The 19,442-nt window shown below is 58.2% G+C and overlaps 1 protein-coding gene across 3 annotated transcripts; it reads right to left on the bottom strand.

The window, feature by feature from the left end:
* Window positions 1–886: 886 nt before the first annotated feature.
* RRM1 (ribonucleotide reductase catalytic subunit M1) lies at window positions 887–18,026 on the bottom strand. 3 transcript variants are annotated; one of them, XM_086883865.1, is made up of 19 exons: window positions 17,781–18,026; window positions 16,578–16,688; window positions 14,600–14,777; window positions 14,053–14,153; window positions 13,406–13,465; window positions 12,696–12,735; window positions 11,435–11,597; window positions 10,528–10,669; window positions 9,913–9,996; window positions 9,484–9,645; window positions 8,885–8,964; window positions 8,257–8,458; window positions 7,615–7,764; window positions 6,512–6,733; window positions 5,549–5,625; window positions 4,582–4,717; window positions 3,490–3,585; window positions 2,382–2,570; window positions 887–1,919 (listed from the first exon to the last, which is right to left on the bottom strand). In XM_086883865.1, exons 1-19 carry the CDS (start codon window positions 17,781–17,783, stop codon window positions 1,731–1,733), a joined length of 2,385 nt encoding a protein of 794 aa, XP_086739991.1. In that variant the 5' UTR covers window positions 17,784–18,026; the 3' UTR covers window positions 887–1,730. The 3 variants fall into 3 exon arrangements, with proteins under 3 accessions (XP_086739991.1, XP_086739992.1, XP_086739990.1); XM_086883866.1 differs by lacking the exon at window positions 17,781–18,026 and adding an exon at window positions 17,624–17,769 and having other exon boundaries at window positions 16,578–16,666; XM_086883864.1 differs by lacking the exons at window positions 16,578–16,688; window positions 17,781–18,026 and adding an exon at window positions 15,127–15,690 and having other exon boundaries at window positions 14,600–14,924.
* Window positions 18,027–19,442: the final 1,416 nt, after the last annotated feature.

Raw genomic sequence — 19,442 nt, 5'->3', positions numbered from 1 at the left:
GCTGAGGATGTGTCCCCAGCTGGATTTCCCTGCAGGGAAACGCGAGCCCCGTCCGACCTGAGCGGCAGAGCCCGCCAGGGGAAACCGGGACCCACAGCTGTGCCGGGGCTGGGAGCTCCGGGGACATCGGGGGACATGTGGGGAGCTCCGGGGACATCGGGGGGGGGCGGTTCGGGGACACCTGGGGACCTTCGGGGACACCTGGGGACATCTGGAGAGCTTCAGGGACATTTAGGGAGGTTTGGGGACACTTGAAGATGTTTAGAGTAATCAGCGATGGTTTGAGGATATTTGTGGAGGTTTGTGGAGGTTTGGGGTCGTTTGGGGACATTTGGGGACGTTGGGGACACACTCCGGGACACGGGGGGGGGGCGCGGTCCCAACGGCCCCGGCCCCGCTGCGGCCGCGCCACCAGCGCCCCCCGGCGGTGCCGAGCGGAACTGCAGGGGAGTCGGAAGCGAGACAGGACCGGGACAAAACCGGGATAGAACCGGGACCAGCACCGGGCCAGAAGCGGGCCCGGCTGAGGCCGCTCCCCCCGCTGTCCCTGTCCCAGCCCCGCTGTCCCTGTCCCTGTCCCGGCCCCGCTGTCCCTGTCCCGGCCCCGCTGTCCCTGTCCCTATCCCAGCCCCGCAGTCCCTGTCCCAGCCCCGCTGTCCCTGTCCCTGTCCCGGCCCCGCTGTCCCTGTCCCTGTCCCGGCCCCGCAGTCCCTGTCCCAGCCCCCTGTCCCTGTCCCCCTGTCCCTGTCCCCCTGTCCCCATCCCTGTCCCCCTGTCCCCGCGCTCGGGGCTGTGCGCAGGGAGCGGCGCTCGCGGGCCCTGGGGAGTGGCGCAGCAGCAGCAGCAGCAGCAGCACAGGGATCGTTCCCATCACAGCACCACTCGCTCCTGCCACATTCCAGCTTTTATTGAGCTTGGATTTGGGTTCAATAAATACTGCAGAACTGCCCAAAGCCCGCTGAGCTGGAGCAGGGAGCGAGTGCAGGAGCAGTACAGTGATAAGGGGTTTAGAAGATCTAAGAACTACCTGGGTGGAGAACAGAGCTCCCTGAAAAGAGATGGCAGGTGACCTTCACCAGTGGCATGTGGCCCTCACGGGATGGCACCTGAGCCGTGGCCAAGGACAGCACTGGCCCCTGCCAGAAAACTGCCTGAGCACAATTAGACTAAATTAGTGAATTTAATGCAGAATAAAATGCAGGGCAGCAGCTCTGCCTTTCCCGGCCCCGCTGGAGGCAGTGCCAGGAGGAACCCCCCTCCAGCTGTCTGCTCCCTCCAAAGGCTGTCTGGAAAGGGCAGAGCAGGGGCCCAGGAGAGGGAGCAGCGCTGGGAGGAGGCTGTGGCAGGGTGGGGACACCACAGCAGTGTCCCCAGCTGCTCCTGTGGCCTGGCAGACACTGCACACAGCTGCCCAGGGGTTCCCAGCCGTGCTCCCTGTGGGACACGAGGAGCAGCCCTTGGAGAGCGCAAGGCTCAGGCTGGCGTGCCCAGGACAGACCCGTGAGCGGCACCAGCACCTCCCCGGCCCCGCAGGGCTCCGTGGAAGGCCAGAGCACTGAAATCCCTGGGAAGCCCAGCTGCTAAAGTGATGCTCACCCATCCCTGTGCCCCACCCCTGCGGATGGGGACGCTACCCTACCCCCTCCCAGCCCCAGCCCTCGGCATCCTCACGTCATTCCCGATGCTCCCAGCCCAGCAGCCCCAGGCAGGTGGAACGGCTCTGGAATGGCTTAGGAGCCACACATCAGGCACTCCTCCCTGTTCTCCAGGGAGCACACCATGGCTGCCTTGTTCCTCTCCTTCTCCTCCTCCTCCCTGGACGCCTTCTCGCGCTCCCGCAGCTTCTCCTTGTTGAGGGTGAACTGGATGGGGTTGGCAGCTGGCTTTGTGCGCAGGTAGTACATGCCAGTCTTCAGGCCCTGGGGGCACGGGGGGAGCCTCAGGGCTGGGAGCAGCAGGGCAGGCACCCCAGCTCTGCAGATACTCCAGGGGAAGTAGCAAACAGCCCTCTGCCCTTCCCAGAACCCCTGACACCAAGCTGCTGTGCCACAGCTTATCAGTCCCCGTGGGCCAAACTTATTGGGCCCCATTTGCTGGGAACAACCCCCCAGTCCCAGCTCCTGCTCTTGTTTTTGGGAACAAGCCCCCAGCCCCAGGTGATGCCCCAGGGGGAAGGACCACCTGCCCCAGGTGATACCCCAGGTGATGCAGCCCTGCCCCAGGGGGATGCAGCCCTGCCCCAGGGGGATGCAGCCCTGCCCCAGGTGATGCCCCAGGTGATGCAGCCCTGCCCCAGGAGGATGCAGCCCTGCCCCAGGAGGATGCAGCCCTGCCCCAGGAGGATGTACCCCCGCCCCAGGAGGATGCAGCCCTGCCCACACCTGCTTCCAGCCGTAGAAGTGCATGCTGGTGAGCTTCCCGTAGTTGGGCTCGGCGATGTGGATGTTCAGGGACTGGCTCTGGTCGATGAAGGCCCCTCTGTCTGCAGCCATCTTCAGGATGGTTTTCTGGGAGATCTCCCACACCGTCTTGTAGAGCTGCTTCAGGTCATCTGGAATCTCAGGAATGTTCTGGAAGGAACAGGAGGAGTTTTCCAGCGAGGAAAGCACTGAGTGCCCACATGTCCCCATTTAGAACATGGAATTCTTCAGTGATTGCCAGGGCTCCAGCAATCCTGACTGGAACTGAGGCCTGCACACCTGAGTTCTATCCCTGAATCCAAACACAGAATCCCAGACTGGTTTGAATTGGGAGGGAGCTTAAAGTTCACCTCATCCCCCCCATCCATGGCAGGGACACCTCCCACTGTCCCAGGAGCTCCCAATGTCCAGCCTGGCCTTGGGCACTGCCAGGGATCCAGGGGCAGCCCCAGCTGCTCTGGCAATTCCATCCCAGCCCCTGCCCACCCTGCCAGGGAACAATTCCTGCCCAAGATCCCAAGATCCAGCCCTGCCCTCTGCCCCTGGCAGCCATTCCCTGGCTCCTGGCCCTGCATCCTTTGGGAATGGTCTCTCTCCATGTTTCCTGGGGCTCCTTTAGGTCCTGGAAGGCCAAAATGAGGTCTTCTCTTCTCCAGGCTGAACAATCCCAAATCTCTCAGCCTTCCAGGAGAGGTGCTCCATCCCTCTGATAACTTGGTGGCCTCCTCTGGACATCCTGTGTCTGCAAACACCCTCTGCTCCCCCATAGCAGTTACATGAATCCATGTACTGGAGACCAGGGCAAGGCTCTTCTTTCCCCACAGGCTGCTGGCACTGCCCAGGCTCCCCAGGGAACGGGCACAGCCCTGAGGCTGCTAGAGCTCCAGGAGCATCCAGGGATGCCCAGGCTGAGCTTGTTGGGGGGTCTGGGCAGGGCAGGGGGGCACTGGATGGGTCCCTTCCAGCTCAGGATGTTCCCTAATCACCCCTTTACCACCTTCCTGAAAAGTGGGGCTCCCGAAGGAGCAGGACCTGCCTGGCAGGAGTCCCTGCCCTGCTCCCCCTGTACCTGGATGGAGCCGTTGTGGGCGATGATCTGGTTCTTCATCTCCTCGTTCCACAGGCCCCTCTCCGTGAGATCCTTCAGCAGGTGGGGATTCACAACCTGGGAGGGGGAGAAGCCAAAGGTTTTTAAATGGTTGAACAAGATCCTGCTCATTCCTGACAGACTGTCCCCTGGAAGTGTCCCAGGCTGGATGGGACTGGGAGCAGCCTGGGACAGTGGAAGGTGTCCCTGCCCATGGCAGGAGCTGCCACTACACCATCTTTAAGGTTCCTCCAAACCATCCTGGGATCCTGCTGGGCATGGCAAATTAGAAAGGGGGCTGTAGGGAACTGCCCTGCATGAGGAACTCCAAGAGATGGGAAAAGGAGAGATCTTGCTGTTTCAGGGGCACTGGCCACAACCCGAGTTCCTAACCAAGGGTGTAAACAATCAAGACTGATGTCAGGAGGGGAAAGAACAGAGCAGGGGCAGGCTGAGAATTGGGAAGAAAACACAGCCACCTTTGCCAGCTGGGACTGGGGTCCCTGTCCCCAGCCCTGCACAGGGAGGCAGGGCAGTGATCCTCCTGTCTGGGGTGACCCTGCAGCCAGGAGGAATGGAGAGCACTGGGACACCCCAGAGGGGATGGACACACCTCCCAAACAAACAGGGACAGCCTCCCCTTGTGTCCAGAGGGGTCTTTGCTCACTGCAGCCTCCAGAACTTGTTTCACTCCCTTTCCTATGTGACCAACCCCTTGGAGCCTGTGGAGCTCTTCCCTGGCCCCTCCAGACCCCTGAGTGCTTTGTTCTCAAGACCATGGCCTCAACTCTTCCCATGTCCCTTCCATCACATCACCAACCCCCTCAGCAGTTATTCCTGCAGCCCACTCGAGCCCCCACGAAGGATCTTCCCAGACAAAAGCAGCACTTGTTTGATTTCACCAATCCCACGGTGACTGTGGAACACACGGAGCTGCACTCCTGCAGCACCCAGTGCTCCCCTTGGAGCCTGGACACAAACACCCAGCTGAACTGAGCCCCCAGGTGTCAGGGCTCCCCTTGTCTTCCTCAGTCACAAAGGGCAGGAAATGGCACAGCTGTCCCCAGAGCTCACCTGGAACTCCCCCGAGAGCACCCTGCGTGTGTAGATGTTGCTGGTGTAGGGCTCGATGGACTCGTTGTTGCCCAGGATCTGGGCAGTGGAGGCTGTTGGCATGGGGGAAATGAGGAGGCTGTTCCTGACACCGTACCTGGGGACAACACGCCAGGTTAGGGAGGCAGGACAGGAAAGAGCAGTGGGAAACCTGCAAAGCCTCACACGGCTCCCAGGGAAAGGGAAGCACCACTGAAGTGGCACTGTGGCTCAAGGGGAAGTGGAATCAGGGGCTTTGCTCTTCCCATCCTTCATCAGAGGCTTTCCCAAATGATTCAGTCGTGCCATGGGGGGTAGGAGAGACAATCTGCCAGGCACTGCACAATCCACAGCCCTGAGGCAGAGCTGAACCAGCAGCCCACAAAGAGGCTGAAACTTCTCCACACACAGGACAGGAGACAGATTTACCACATTAAAAACTGGAGCAAAAAAAGACAGCATTGGACCCTGCCAGGCACTCCACACCTCAGTGATTCCTGTCTTCAGGATGTTCAAGGCTCAGCTTCTCCCTGGCAGCAGGGAAGAGCCCCCAGGGCCAGCTCATGGCTCATTCCTCACTACTCATTTAATGGGAACACAAATCTTCCTGCTGGATGCATCCAAAATGGAATTAGAGGGCAGCTAAGGCAGAGCAGTGAGGGTGGGCTCCTCAGCCTTGGAAGGACAAAAATGAGAGAAAGCCACCCAAAAAACAGCTCAGAGGAAAGATCTGCTGGTGGGGGCTGTTGTCACACTTGGACCCTGCCTTTAGCAGACAGAACACACCAGACTCATATGAAAATCAGGCTGGACACTGGGGCTGGGAGCAGCTGGGACAGTGGGAGGTGTCCCTGCCATGGCAGGGGGACACTGGGTGGGCTCTGAGGTCCCTCCCAACCCAGTCTGGGTTTCATCTGACATCTCCCACAAACTGCACAGGGTTACTCACTTGGCAATCTTCTCCTTCAAAGCCTTCCAGTCCCAAAGGTCAGAGGGGGTGACATTCCACATGTCATACTGCAGGATCTGAGGAACACAGTTTGGTCCAGATCACAGAGGGCACTCTTTCCTCCATGTTTTATAAATCCCATTGGAAATGGACCTGTTATTTCTCTTAATTCTTCTCTCCAATTAGATCTCAGTGAAGCTCCAGTATGACCTAGCAAACACTCCATCTTGTGACTGCTCCAGGGCACGGCCAGCACAGGCTGCTTGTCTTTTCCAATCAGAGAATCCCAGAATATCCTGAGCTGGAGTGAACCCCCAGGGATCCCCCAGTGCCCCCCTGCCCTGCCCAGACCCCCCAACAAGCCCAGCCTGGGCATCCCTGGATGCTCCTGGAGCTCTGGCAGCCTCGGGGCCGTGCCCATTCCCTGGGGAGCCTGGGCAGTGCCAGCAGCCTGTGGGGAAAGAAGAGCCTTGCCCTAAAAGCCAACCTAAATCCCTGCTGGGCCAGCTGCAGCCGCTCCCTGCTGCTGTCCCTGTGGCAGGAGCAGAGCCCGGAGCTGTCCCTGCGCTGCCCCTCGGGAGGAGCTGCAGCCCCGGGGAGCTCTGACCTCAGGCTCCTCCAGGCTGAACTGACCCAGTCACCTCGTGGGGCCCCTCCAGACCCTTCCCCATCCCCGGCTCCCTCCTTTGGACACTTTCCAACAGCTTCTGATCTTTTCTGGAGCCCCCCAGAGCTGTCCCCAGCACTGGAGGTGAGGCTGCCCCAGCCCAGAGCGGGACAGTCCCTCCCCTCTGGCCGGTGCTGGTGGCCCCGGTGTCCCCACACAGGGATGTCCCTCCTGGCTCCAGGGCACGGCTGACTCAGCTCCCCTGGCCATGAACCAGGTCCCTGCAGGTCTCTGCAGCAGCCCAGGCACAGATCAGCTCTCCAGAGCTTTTCCCTGTGCCTGTCCCTGGCACTCACCCCCTTGCTGACCGGAGAGCCCTCGTAGGTGTCGTAGGGGCCATGCTCCCTGGCCAGCTCACAGCTGGCCTCCAGGGCCCCGTAGTAAATGGTCTCGAAGATGTGCTGGTTGAGGCGCTGTGCCTCGGCGCTCTCGAAGGGGAACCTCATGAGGATGAAGGCGTCAGCCAGGCCCTGCACGCCGATGCCGATGGGGCGGTGCCGGCGGTTGGAGCGCTCGGCCTGCGGGGACAGACAGGGGTCAGCTCGGCACGGCTGGGATGGGGCTCTGGGAGCAGAACCTCCTGCTGCAGCGTGCCATGAGCTCTGCATCCACACACCACACACCCTGACACCGTCTGCTGAGGCCAGGCTGAGTTTGTTTGACCTCAGCACGGACTGTGATTGTTTAACCCAAAGGGAGCCAGGATTTAGAAGTGAGCACTCAGCACGTTCTGATAAATGAAGACATTTAACAAAGCAGAATCACAGGATCATGAGGTTGGAACCCCTCTGAGCCCACCAAGTCCCACTGTTCCCCAGCAGTGGCAAGGCCACCATGTTCCCAGGTGCCACATCCACATGGATATTAAATCCCCTCCAGGGATGGGGACTTCACCGCTGCCCTGGGCAGTCTGTGCCAGGCCTGGACAGCCCCTTCCAGTAAGAACTCTTTCCTAATGTTCACCTTAACCTCCCCTGGCACAGGTTGAGGCCATTTCCTCACGTCTTTTCCCCTCATCTCTGGGAGCAGAGCCTGATCCCCACCTGGCTGCCCCCCACTTCTCAGGGAGTTGTAAAACCAACCAAAATGAGTTACACTTTCTCAGGATCTTTCCAGAATCCTTCTCCCTGTTCCACTTCCCACTCTGTTCCCACTGCTGGTCAGTGCTTCATGGAAATCCTTGCACGTGAAAAAACTCCCATGGCAGAACCAGAGTGGGAAGCTTTCCCACAAGTGCTTCACTGCAGGAGTGCTCTGGGTTGAAGCTGAGGCAGGCACTGACAGGTCCCACCTGGGAACAGGTGGTTCAGGAGGCTCCCAACAGGTCTGTGGAGTTCTCCTGTGATTCCTTGTGTCCCAGCCTGCTCTGGGATTGCTGTGGGCAGGATTCAGCACTCACCTCTGGCACAGGGTAGTAGTTGATATCAATGATTTTGTTGAGGTTTCGGACGATGACCTTGGTGACCTCAGCCAGCTTCCTGAAGTCGTAGGTGTGCTCGGGGGTCACGTACATGTTCAGGGCGATGGAGGCCAGGTTACACACGGCCACCTGTGGGCAGACACCGGCTGGGAACGGGCCAAGAACACCCAGCTCTGCCCCAAACTGCACGGAAACAACCTGCCAGGGAACCTGCCAGGCTGGCAAAGCACACCCCTCTGTCCTCTGACACGTCACAAGTTGTGCAAAAAGTAACGACCATTCAGGATAGTCCAGTAGAAATTGGAAAAATCCTGCCCTGGTCAGTCCTACTGCCTGGAAACCATCCCCACACAGAATCCCAGAGGGGTCTGCGTTGGAAGGAATTTCCAAGGAGGATTTGTTCTTTGTCGCTTTCCCTCTGAAGGATGTCTTGTGTCATCCCAAATCCTCCCCAGGAGTGGGAAGGGAACCCACAGTCAGTGGAAGAGCTGTGAGTACTCAGGTCAGGGGTTTCTCAGCTGCCTGTTCCCTTCCCCAGGCAGCATCCAGACACATCCCAGAGCGCTGCCGAAGGAGCACTGCCAGGCTCCCCGAGGCTCCGAGCTCCCGTTGTGCACCCACCTCCTCCTTGCTGGTGTACTCCACGATCTCGGTGCACAGATTGCTGCACTTGATGGTGCCCAGGTTCTGCTGGTTGCTCTTCCTGTTGCAGGAGTCCTTGTAGAGCATGTAGGGGGTGCCAGTCTCGGTCTGGGACTCGATGATGGCGTACCAGAGCTGCTGGGCCTTCACCACCCTGCGCACGCGGCCCTGCCGCTCGTAGCTGCAACACACACAGAGCCCCGTCAGCCCAGAGCCCCCAGGAGCAGGGACAGCCCTTTCAACCCCTCGGGCTCTGGGGCACCAAGGCCCAGAGCTCAGCTCTGCACAGGGAGCCCTCACAGCAGGGCAGCAGCACTGCCCTTGTGGAAGGGACACAAATCTTCCACCACAGCAGGAACAGCAATTCCACAGAGCGCTCCAGGATGTCCCTCCAGCAGGGACACTGTCCCTCCAACATCTCAAATGTCATTCACACACAGCTCCACCCTGACAGCTCACAGTGTGGAGGACACATCCCCATCCTCACATTGTATCAGACAGGAAGCCCAGTGGCCACCTCTACCTGTGCCACAGCCCCGGATCCCATGGGACACAGGCAGCTCTGGGAGAGCATGGCACCACTCACAGGTCTGCTCACTCTTCCTACCTCTCATAGAGCTTCTCAAATTCCTCTCCCCAGACATCATCCAGGCCAGGACACTCATTCGGGCACATTAAGGACCAGTCCTGTAAGGGGGAAAAATATTCCCAGGAAATCTTTAGGCACTCTGTTAATTAAAGCTGGGGCTGCCCCTGGATCCCTGGCAGTGCCCAAGGCCAGGCTGGACATTGGGAGCTCCTGGGACAGTGGGAGCTGTCCCTGCCATGGCTGGGGTGGGAATGGGGGAGTTTTAAGGTCCCTCCCAAGCCAGACCAGTCTGGGATTCTGTGAAATACAAGCAGGCACAAGAAGAACAATTTACTGAGAAAATGTTGGTGCTTTAAGGAAACCCCAGAGTCAAAATAGCCCAACAGTCCAAGAACAAGTCATGGGCTGTAAGATTAAGCCCTGGAGCAAAACACTGAGCTGGAGTTGTCCAGCTCCACTCTCCACCTGCACAGCCAAGTTCTCAAACAAGGTGCAGCAGCTCTTCCAGGAAGGTCCTGGAAGGGACAAAGAGCAAAGCAGCTCTGCAGCCCTTCCTGAGCTCCTTGCAGGGCTGCTCCTCCACTCCCAGGCCGTTTCTGTGCCAGCCAAGTTCTCACCTGATTGGTTTCCACTCGCTTCATGAAGAGATCAGGGATCCAGAGCGCAAAGAACAGGTCCCTGGCTCGCTGCTCTTCTTTCCCAGTGTTCTTCTTCAAGTCCAGGAACTCAAAGATGTCCAAGTGCCATGGCTCCAGGTAGATGGCAAAAGCCCCGGGTCTCTGGGACACGGAACACAGTCCAGATCAGAACAAACTGTCCTTGGAGAGAAACCTCCTGCCCTGCTCCTGAGTGCCCACTACACCCCAAACAAGCTGGGAACTGTGGGGGCAACACCAGGGACCAACACAAGGGGAAAAATGCCCTTTTATGATTATGTGTCACCCACAACCACTGCATCAGCTGCCTGATGTTGATGGCACAACCCTTCCCAGTGTGGAAGCGCCCCCATCAGCCCAGGCTCCCCTCTGCAGCCTGGGTTAAGGTACCTTGTTTCCACCTTGATCCACGTAGCGGGCGGTGTTGTTGTACACCCTCAGCATGGGAACGAGCCCGTTGGAATTCCCGTTTGTCTGCAGAGGCACAGGAGAAACATCAGTCAAAGCAGCTCCCTGCATTTCCTGTGGGTCTCTCCTCAGTCTGCAGAGCTCTAATACTGATCACCACCAATTGCTTCTAGTCCCTTCCCCACTCCTTTTCTGACAAAAACCTGTATATCAGCTACACATCCCAGAGTTAATAAATGGCTCTCCTAACCTCTTTCCACCTAAAGGCTTGCTGGGTTGACACACACTGTGACAAGAAACCCCAAACACACATCCACACACAGTCTGGGGCAGTTAGAGACACAGAAAGGCAAAGGGCCACGGCACAAGTCCCTGGGCTGTTAATAGATAAACACTGGAATTGTCTGACCAAACAGTGGAATAATGAGATCCTCTTTTAGGAAGGGTTTCTATTAGGAAGCCAAAACACCGAGGAAAACCAACCTTCCTGCCTTAGGCCAAGGGACTAGTGAGGGAGGCTCAGTGCTGTGAACTGAGACTGGCAGCAGTGTGAGGGCATTTCCTGGGAGCAGCAGGGTCCCTGTGCTGGGCACTCACCCCAGCAATGTAGCTGCCCGTGGCACGGATGCAGCTCACGGCCAGGCCAATGCCCCCAGCAGACTTGGAGATGAGGGCACACTGCTTCAGGGTGTCGTAGATGCCTTCGATGCTGTCGTCCTTCATGCACAGCAGGAAGCAGCTGGAGGAAACAAATGGTTTCAGTGGACAAAGGAAAAGTTGTGTTTCACCAGGCTGCAAAACCCAGGGCAAACATGGGACCTTTGGCGTGCTCACAAAGCAATCCCACCGGTGTGGAATAAAGGACAAAACAGAAAACATCAGGAGCAGTACTTGTACTGCTGACACCTCTGCTATCAAACATTTTAATCACAGAATCCCAGAATGTCCTGAGCTGGAGGGACCCCCAGGATCCCCCAGTGCCCCCCTGCCCTGCCCAGACCCCCCAACAAGCCCAGCCTGGGCATCCCTGGATGCTCCTGGAGCTCTGGCAGCCTCAGGGCCGTGCCCATTCCCTGGGGAGCCTGGGCAGTGCCAGCAGCCTGTGGGGAAAGAAGAGCCTTTTCCCAATACATTGATACAAATCTTTATAAAATATAATCCTTTTCCTGATACATATAGTATCAAAAACCTATCAGTTACAGTTGCTGCTTTTAGAGAACAATTACCAGGAGTCACCTGCTAACTTGCAGCAGGCCATGCACATCAGGAGCTTTCCAATATAACAGAGCCATGCAAAGGTTTCCATTATCTCTAGAGTTTACAGAAACCTGGGCACTTTTCCCCAGTACAGCTCTAACGTGACAGCAGCTGCTCTAAACATCATCACCACAGACAGAAACTCAGCTGCTTGTCTCAGAGGCCGTGCAAGCGTCTCAGCTGAGCAGATGTGATTGATCCCTGAGCGATGTGGGTGCCCAGGGTGCAGGAGAGAGAGGGAGAGCACCTGGAGAGCTGGGGGCGGTTGGTGCCCGCGTTGAAGAGCGTGGGCGAGGCGTGGGTGAACCAGCGCTCCGAGAGCAGGTTGTAGGTCTCGATGGCAGCGTCGATGTCGGCCTTGTGGATGCCCACAGACACCCTCATCAGCATGTGCTGGGGGCGTTCAGCAACTGCAGGGACACAGAGCAGGCAGTTCCACGGGGCAGCTTGGGAAGGGCCTCAGAGCCCACCCAGTGCCACCCCAGCCATGGCAGGGACACCTCCCACTGTCCCAGGAGCTCCCAATGTCCAGCCTGGCCTTGGGCACTGCCAGGGATCCAGGGACAGCCCCAGCTGCTCTGGCAATTCCATCCCAGCCCCTGCCCACCCTGCCAGGGAACAATTCCTGCCCAAGATCCCAAGATCCAGCCCTGCCCTCTGCCCCTGGCAGCCATTCCCTGGCTCCTGGCCCTGCAGCCCTTGGCAATTGTCTCTCTCCAGCTTTCCTGGGGCTCCTTCAGGCCCTGCAAGGCCACCCTGAGCTCAGCCCAAAGCTTCTCCTGGCCAGGCTGAACAATGGCAGCTGTGCCAGCCTTTGCTGCCAGCAGAGCTGCTCCATCCCTCTGCTCATCCTGGAGCCTCCTCTGGGCTCTCTCCAGCAGCTCCAGCAGCTCCCTGGGCTGGGCCCCAGGGCTGGGGCAGCTCTGCAGGTGGGGTCTCACCTCAGGGGGCTCAGGGCACAATCCCAATCCCTTTCCTGCTGCCCAGGCTGGGGCTCAGCCCAGGGCAGGAGGATTTTGGGATGCCAAGGCACAAGGAGACTCCATGTGCCAGTCACAGAGGTCACAGCAGGAAGCTCCAAATGCTGCAGTGGGACACTTGGGAGCCAGAGTTTACAACGAATCCCAGAGTGATTGGGGTTGGAAGGAACTTGAGCTCTCCAGCCCAACTCTTGCTTGAGAAGAGCACCAGGCCTGGTTATCCAGGACTTCATCTCATCAGGCTTTGAAAAACTCAAGGAAAAATCTGCTCCAGTGCTCAACTGCTCTCATGGAGGAGGGAAAAACCCCACCTGGATTAACAGTTAAATCCAATCAAATATGCACTCCAGAATCTAATTATGTTTCTGCTTTATGATATTATAAATTATCTCTGACCCTTCTGGTGTCCCAGGATATCCAAGCCAAGGGCCTGCATCACTGACAGCACAGTACCTAATCTCAGCTTCAATTTAATTTAAATTAACTCCAATTTTTCAAGAAGTGCTCAGCACTAGGACCAGCCCTTACCTTTGGAGTTGATTTTCAGCAAGTAGGAGCGTTCCAGAGTCTTCAAAAGAGAGGATGGATTTTAGCAGACAGGAAGGTTTGAATTTTTAACTCCAGGTTTGAATTTGTTAACTCCAAACTCAGTCACCTCCACACCCCTTGTCCCAGGCCTCACCACCCTTGCATGCTGCTGCTGCTCCTCTCTTCATTAGCTTAATTAGGTGATTAATGACTGAAACTACACAAGTCCACTGGAAGATTCCAACAGTGCTTTGGATTACAGAGAGTGGAGCACGGGCAGGAGCTCTCTGGATCCCTCCAGACCCTGAGCCCCAGTCAGAGCCCAAGCACAGCTGAGCTGGGAGTGAGGGCAGCAGAGCAGCCCCTGGGCTGCTGGGGGAGCTGTTCCAGCATCAACGTGTGGAGGACACACTGAGAGCTGCCCCTGAGCAAGGGGAAAAGCAAAAATCCCTCCTTGGGCTTACCAGAGTATTTCCTTTAGGAATGGCATCCAGCAGCACTCAGTGTGATGTGCTGGAAGCCAAGCCCAACTGCTAGAATATTCCAGCAGCAAGGAAACTCCATGATTTATCCCACTGGGCAGCTGCTTCATGCAGGTCCCTTCATCTTCACAGCCCCTCTGATGTGCCACCTCCTCCTGTGCCCCAGCCCAGACGATTCCAAAGCATTCCGACCCTTCCCAACAGAGCCAGGAGCAACGTGCTCTTTACCTTGAAGCCAAAGTAGTTGTAGGAGAAGTCTCTGTCGTAGATGATGGCAGAGTTCAGGCGCTGGCAGGAAATACCAAAAGTGACTTTTACAAGGTGTAACAATGTTATCCCTGCTGGCATTCCTGGCCCCAAAGCTCTGGGGTGTGAGGGGCACCCCAGCACAGCAATGAAGAGGGAACAGCACTTCCCTCAGCTTCAACAACCTTTTCTCACACAGTTTTTGGCTGAACTTACTGAAATCTGATCGGACAAGAACAAACAAAACACAGAACCAAAGGACGAAAGGAACCTCCTGGCCAGAACACAGACCTGGAATGACCTGGAAACTGAACCCAAATCTCTTCTCTCCCTCCTGTGCTGCCTCACTTCGCTCCAGCACAAGGTACTTCTTCTCAAATTAATTGCTTGTGCTGATCATGGCAATGGGAACATCCACAAAAACAAATTTTACTACAAAAACATCCACAGAGGAAGAAAACTCCTACATCTCCTCTTACACTCTCCACTCATTCCCTGCACTGGTTTCTGTGTTGGCTTTTTACCCTAAAACAAAGATGGTTTGCTAAAAAAATAAGAAAAGCAAACTTTATTGAAGTCTTCAAGATGGAGTGCAATAGTTCAGAAGTGAAAAAAACCCCAGTACTTACATCTTTGTTGGCCAGAACTATGTCTAGAGTCTCCTTGGAGATCATTGGGGAGTGCTTCCCGTTGTGAGGGTTGATGTAGGTGTAGAGATCTTCCATCACATCTGCAAGGGAGAGGGATGTGAGCAGGACACGTCCAGGCCTGTCCCTGTCCCTGGGATTGAGGGATGGGCAAGGCAGGAATGCCCACCCTCGGGAATAACCCCCTCCAGCCCCTCAAACACACAACTGCTCCTCTGCTCACAGTGTCAGCTGAGCAACACACAGCTCTTACAAATGCTGCCAAAACCCCACTGTAAAAAGTGACAAATGAAGAGGAAAGTGGGCACAACCTAACCTCAATCCATTGCATTTTTTACCATTCCATTTCTACAACTGCTTTTCATAAACCAGGCAATTCCATTTGCCTTGGGAACTCGTGGGGTTCATCTCCATGGCATTTTCTGCCAGCCTTGGTCCTCAGGAACTCCCACCTGCGAGATTTCCATATTTCTGTGCTCCAAACCTCCCACTCTGTCTCTCCCCCCAGCAGCTGGAGACGTTCACCCACCACTGAAGACTTTCTTGGTCTCCTTGTGCAGGTTGGAGACGGCGATGCGGGCGGCCAGGATGGCGTAGTCGGGGTGCTTGGTGGTCAGCGTGGCCGCGGTCTCTGCGGCCAGAGTGTCCAGCTCCACCGTGGTGACCCCGCTGTACAGCCCCTGGATCACCTTCATGGTGATCTGGGCCTGCAGGAGGGAAATGCCCGAGGTCAGGGAGCCCCGGGTGGATCCCAGCGCCTGCAGCACCGCGTGGGACAGGGAAAGCAAACGGGAACAGCGGGCTGGGGGAGCTGGGAATGCTCCAGGACAGGGAAAGCAAACGGGAACAGTGGGCTGGGGGAGCTGGGAATGCTCCAGGACAGGGAAAGCAAACGGGAACAGCGGGCTGGGGGAGCTGGGAATGCTCCAGGACAGGGAAAGCAAATGGGAACAGCGGGCTGGGGGAGCTGGGAATGCTCCAGGACAGGGAAAGCAAACGGGAACAGCGGGCTGGGGGAGCTGGGAATGCTCCAGAACAGAGAAAGCAAACGGGAACAGCGGGCTGGGGGAGCTGGGAATGCTCCAGGACAGGGAAAGCAAACGGGAACAGCGGGCTGGGGGAGCTGGGAATGCTCCAGGACAGGGAAAGCAAACGGGAACAGCGGGCTGGGGGAGCTGGGAACGCTCCAGGACAGGGACTGGGGCCAAGGGCTGCAGGGCCAGGAGCCAGAGAATGGCTGCCAGGGGCAGAGGGCAGGGCTGGATCTCGGGATCTGGGGCAGGAATTGTTCCCTGGCAGGGTGGGCAGGGGCTGGGATGGAATTGCCAGAGCAGCTGGGGCTGCCCCTGGATCCCTGGCAGTGCCCAAGGCCAGGCTGGACATTGGGAGCTCTTGGGACAGTGGGAGGTGTCCCTGCCATGGCAGAGCTGGGAATGGGTGGGCTTGAAAGCCCATTCCAACCCAAACCCTTCTGGGATTCTGTGTAAGGATGGTTTCCAGGCAATAGGAATGACCAGTCTCTAGGGAACCTTTGCACAACTGGTGAGATTTCCAGCCTCCCTGGGAGCACTGGCACAGGTGTGGGAGGGTCACTGCTGGCCTGGGAAGCTTCTGGCACAGGCAGATCCAAGTCCCAAAGGAGAAACTGAACTCCAGGGAAAGAGGTCACACACGACTGCAGAATAAATAACAATTCAGGGGCACAAGGACTCAGAATTTCACTTCTGTCCTCAGCACCAACTCCCAGTCACTGGGGACAAGTCAGGACACTTCGTGCTGTGGTCAGCAGTGTCCTCCTCCTCCTGCTGTCCATCCCAAAGACTGCTGGGTACAGGACCAATGGCAACTGTTTGACAGGTGGAATTTCAGAGAACGGATCATGAGAACCTGGGAGATGGGAAGAGCCTTAACTGGTGACTGCAAATGGCCATGCTGGGTCTGAGTCCTGCACAGAAATCTCACAGACATCAGTGGATCCAACAGGGAGTCATCCTGGACACAGGCTTTGGAAGGAGAAGCTTCCCTGAGTGGGATCAATGTCCACCCCAAATCAGCTCAGAAAAACAAGCAGGGATGTGGCACTGGCAGGGAATGCTGTCCTGGTTTGACCAGGATGGGATCCAGAGCTACTTCCATGGGGCATTGCTCCAGCTTTGCAGACTGATGCTGGGAGCAGCCCACCAAATCCAAAATATGGGAACTGGAGCAACAAAACTCTTTATTTAAAAAAAAAAAGTTTCCACAAGGTTTGAGAGGAAAAGGATCTACGGCAGGGAAAGAGGATTTTCCCCTCCAGGGTCTCTGCAGCTGGGAAGCAAAACCCCTCAGAACACAATTCCAACAAACACGTTCTGGATGTGTTTGCCAAGAGTTCACGGAATCACAGACCGTCCTGAGTGGGAACAGGAACCCTCAAATCCAGCCCAGGACACCCCGGGAATTCCTGCCTGGGTTTCCACAGGGCTTTTGCCCAGGAGAAGTCGGGGCCAGGGCAGGGTGGGACTCACGGGATCCACGAAGTCGGCGTTGAGGCCGTAGCAGAGCTTCTGGATGCGCGACGTGATCTTGTCGAACATGACCCGCTCCTGGCGCCCATCTGGGGACACACCACACCAGTGCTGCCCAGTAAGAACCAGTGTGGCACAGAGTGCCCCTGCCCAGCCCCACCAGTGCCCCTGCCCAGCCCCACCAGTGCTGCCCAGTAAGAACCAGCCTGGCACAGAGTGCCCCTGCCCAGCCACACCAGTGCTGCCCAGTAAGAACCAGCCTGGCACAGAGTGCCCCTTCCCAGCCCCACCAGTGCTGCCCAGTAAGAACCAGCCTGGTACAGAGTGCCCCTGCCCAGCCCCTCCTGTGGGGGAATTTGGTGTGGGAATCACCAGGAACAGCCTGCTTGGGTGGGGTACAAGGAAAGGGGAGACTCCCCCTCCACCCCAGGAATTCCCAGCAAGAACTGCACAAACCGATTCCCAGGGTGGGGACCCAGCTGAGGGTCACCCCCACCTCAGCTTGGGGACCCCTGGGAGGGACAAAAGGGGCAGGGACCGAGCCCAAAGCTCCTGCCATGGGACCCAGAGCAAGCGTGAGGTGTGATCCCTCACTCCCGGTGTCGGGGGAGCTCTCTCACCCTGGGCTCCCCCCGAACCGAGGGGAGCCCATCTCCCACCAGGTGCCATCTTCTCCCGTGAGACCCCCCTGAGGGAAAGGGGCTCCCCCTCTGCTCCCTCTGGGCGCCATGAGGGGGACCCCAAAGCCAAAGGGGGTTTCACCCGGCCGCACCGTGTGCCGTAGGTACCCCAAAGCTGAGGGGTGCCATGAGGGACCCTTCCAAAATGGGGGCATTCCCATCTGCTTACCTGGGGTGCCAAGCAAGGGACCCCAAAGCGGAGGGAACCCCAGAATGGGGCAGGGATTCCCCTCCAGGTGCCATTAGGGACCCCTAAAGCCGGGGGGTCCCAAGCCCGCGGCCGGGGTGCCCTGGCCAGGGCAGTGCCCGCCATCCCCGCCACTCGCTGCCGTGCGTGACCCCCCGAGCAGCGGGGGGAGCGCTCACCTCGCTTCACGACGTGCATGGCGGCGGCGGTTCCTCCTCAGTTCCCCTCAGTCCCCTCAGTTCCCCTCGGTCCCTCTCGTCCCTCCCGGCAGCTCCGCTCCCGCCGCTTCCCGCGCCCGCCGCGCGCGCCCCGCCCCGCTGAGGCCGCCGCCGCCGCCATCTTGCCTCCGGGCACGGCCCCGGCTGTGCCCCCTCCCGCACTGCCCCGCTCCCGGCGCTGCCTGTGGCCGGTGACGGACACTGATCCCGTCCCTCATCCCGATGTTCTCCCCGCCTTCCCCCCGGGAATCGCCGCCCCCCCGGGGAACACCGCGAATCCCGCCCGCTTCAAAGATGGCGGCGCCAGGGCTCCCCCCCCCCGCGGGGGGAGGAGACGGAGGGACAGGACGGGGCCGAGGGCGCCAAAGACAGAGCCCGCGGAGGGACAAAATACCCTCGTCCTAAAACGCCAGAACAATAACGATCGGAATTATAATTATTGGAAATCAAGGCCCAGGAGCGAATCTTTGATTAAACTTTGGATCCCACTGCCCAGGGAGGTTGCGGAGCCCCCGTCCCTGGAGGTGTCCAAGGAATACAGGAACGATCTGAGGCTCCGTGGAACGGCCGCGGTGCCCTCGGTCTCTGCCTGGGGCACAGGAGCAGCAGGGAAAGAGCCGAAATTACAGAAAGTTCTCTCCCAAGTTCAGAAGCAGCAAAGCTGCACCTGCAGAGCCTCCAGCCCTGGGACACCAACAGCAGCAGCACCTGGAGCTGCTGGAGAGAGCCCAGAGGAGCCACGGAGCTGCTCCAGGAGAGCTGGAGAGGGACTGGGGCCAAGGGCTGCAGGGCCAGGAGCCAGGGAATGGCTGCCAGGGGCAGAGGGCAGGGCTGGATGGGATCTGGGGCAGGAATTGTTCCCTGGCAGGGTGGGCAGGGGCTGGGATGGAATTGCCAGAGCAGCTGGGGCTGCCCCTGGATCCCTGGCAGTGCCCAAGGCCAGGCTGGACATTGGGAGCTCCTGGGACAGTGGGAGGCACTGGGTGGGATTTGAGGTCCCTCCCAACCCAAACATTCCATGGATCTGGAAATCCCGAGAGGATTCGGGACAGCGGCACCAAAGCCCTGCCGAGGTTCCGTGCAGAATGCAGCCCCAGACTCCACCAGCTCCTCTCCGGTCCCGCTCTGGCTGTCCCGGGCAGCAGGAGCTGTGGCACTCGGGAGCCAGAGTGGCAGCAGAACATCTCCTGTCGGGGGTTTGCAGGCTCTGCAGGGAAAGGCTCATCCCTTTCCCTGGATCCCAGCAGGGTCGGGGATGCTGCGGGGAACGGGGCGCAGCAAATGCGGCAGCACAGCGGAGATGTTCGCTCAGAACAATGAACCATCAGCAGGCAAGTCACCCTCGGGCTGAGGCTGGTCCTGAGAGGCTCAGGGACAAATCCCGGGGCTCAAAGGGGCTGCAAATTCACCTTTTTATTGCTTGTGGATGGGCCACTGTCCCTTCCGAGGTGAGGGCTTTCCTTCCAAGGCAGGTGCCATGGGGGGTTCCTCGGCCCCCAATGCACCAGGTGAGCCCGGTCCTGCTCAGAGAGTCCCGAGGGGATACAGGGAATGTCTGGAATTGATCGGGAAATGGGAATAAAGTTGGGGTGGTGCCCCTGTTTTATTGGGAAAGGACCTACATTAGGAAAATAACCCCAAATGGCATTTTGCTCTGCTTGGAGCCCGAGCTGCGCTCAGGGATGTTTGCCCCGAAGTTCTCCTGTGTTTCACTCCCCCGTCCTGGAAGCAGGAGTGGCTGGAGCAGGGGGCTGGTTTGAGGCCGGGGGAGCAGGGGAAA

This window comes from Cyanistes caeruleus, chromosome 3 (genome assembly GCF_971803275.1).
Source record: "Cyanistes caeruleus chromosome 3, bCyaCae1.hap1.1, whole genome shotgun sequence".
Taxonomy (NCBI): Eukaryota; Metazoa; Chordata; class Aves; order Passeriformes; family Paridae; genus Cyanistes; species Cyanistes caeruleus.
The sequence above is the reverse complement of the archived record's forward strand: the minus strand, read 5'-3'. Positions and strand labels throughout refer to the sequence as shown.

Coding starts and splice junctions, on each gene's coding strand:
- RRM1 (XM_086883864.1), bottom strand. CDS start 15,525: ATGGGCTTTCAAGCCCACCCATTCCCAGCTCTGCCATGGCAGGGACAC. Junction 6,734..7,614: donor ACTACTACCCTGTGCCAGAG/GTGAGTGCTGAA, acceptor CTGTCCCCGCAG/GCCGAGCGCTCCAACCGCCG. Junction 4,718..5,548: donor TTGAAGGAGAAGATTGCCAA/GTGAGTAACCCT, acceptor TGTTGTCCCCAG/GTACGGTGTCAGGAACAGCC.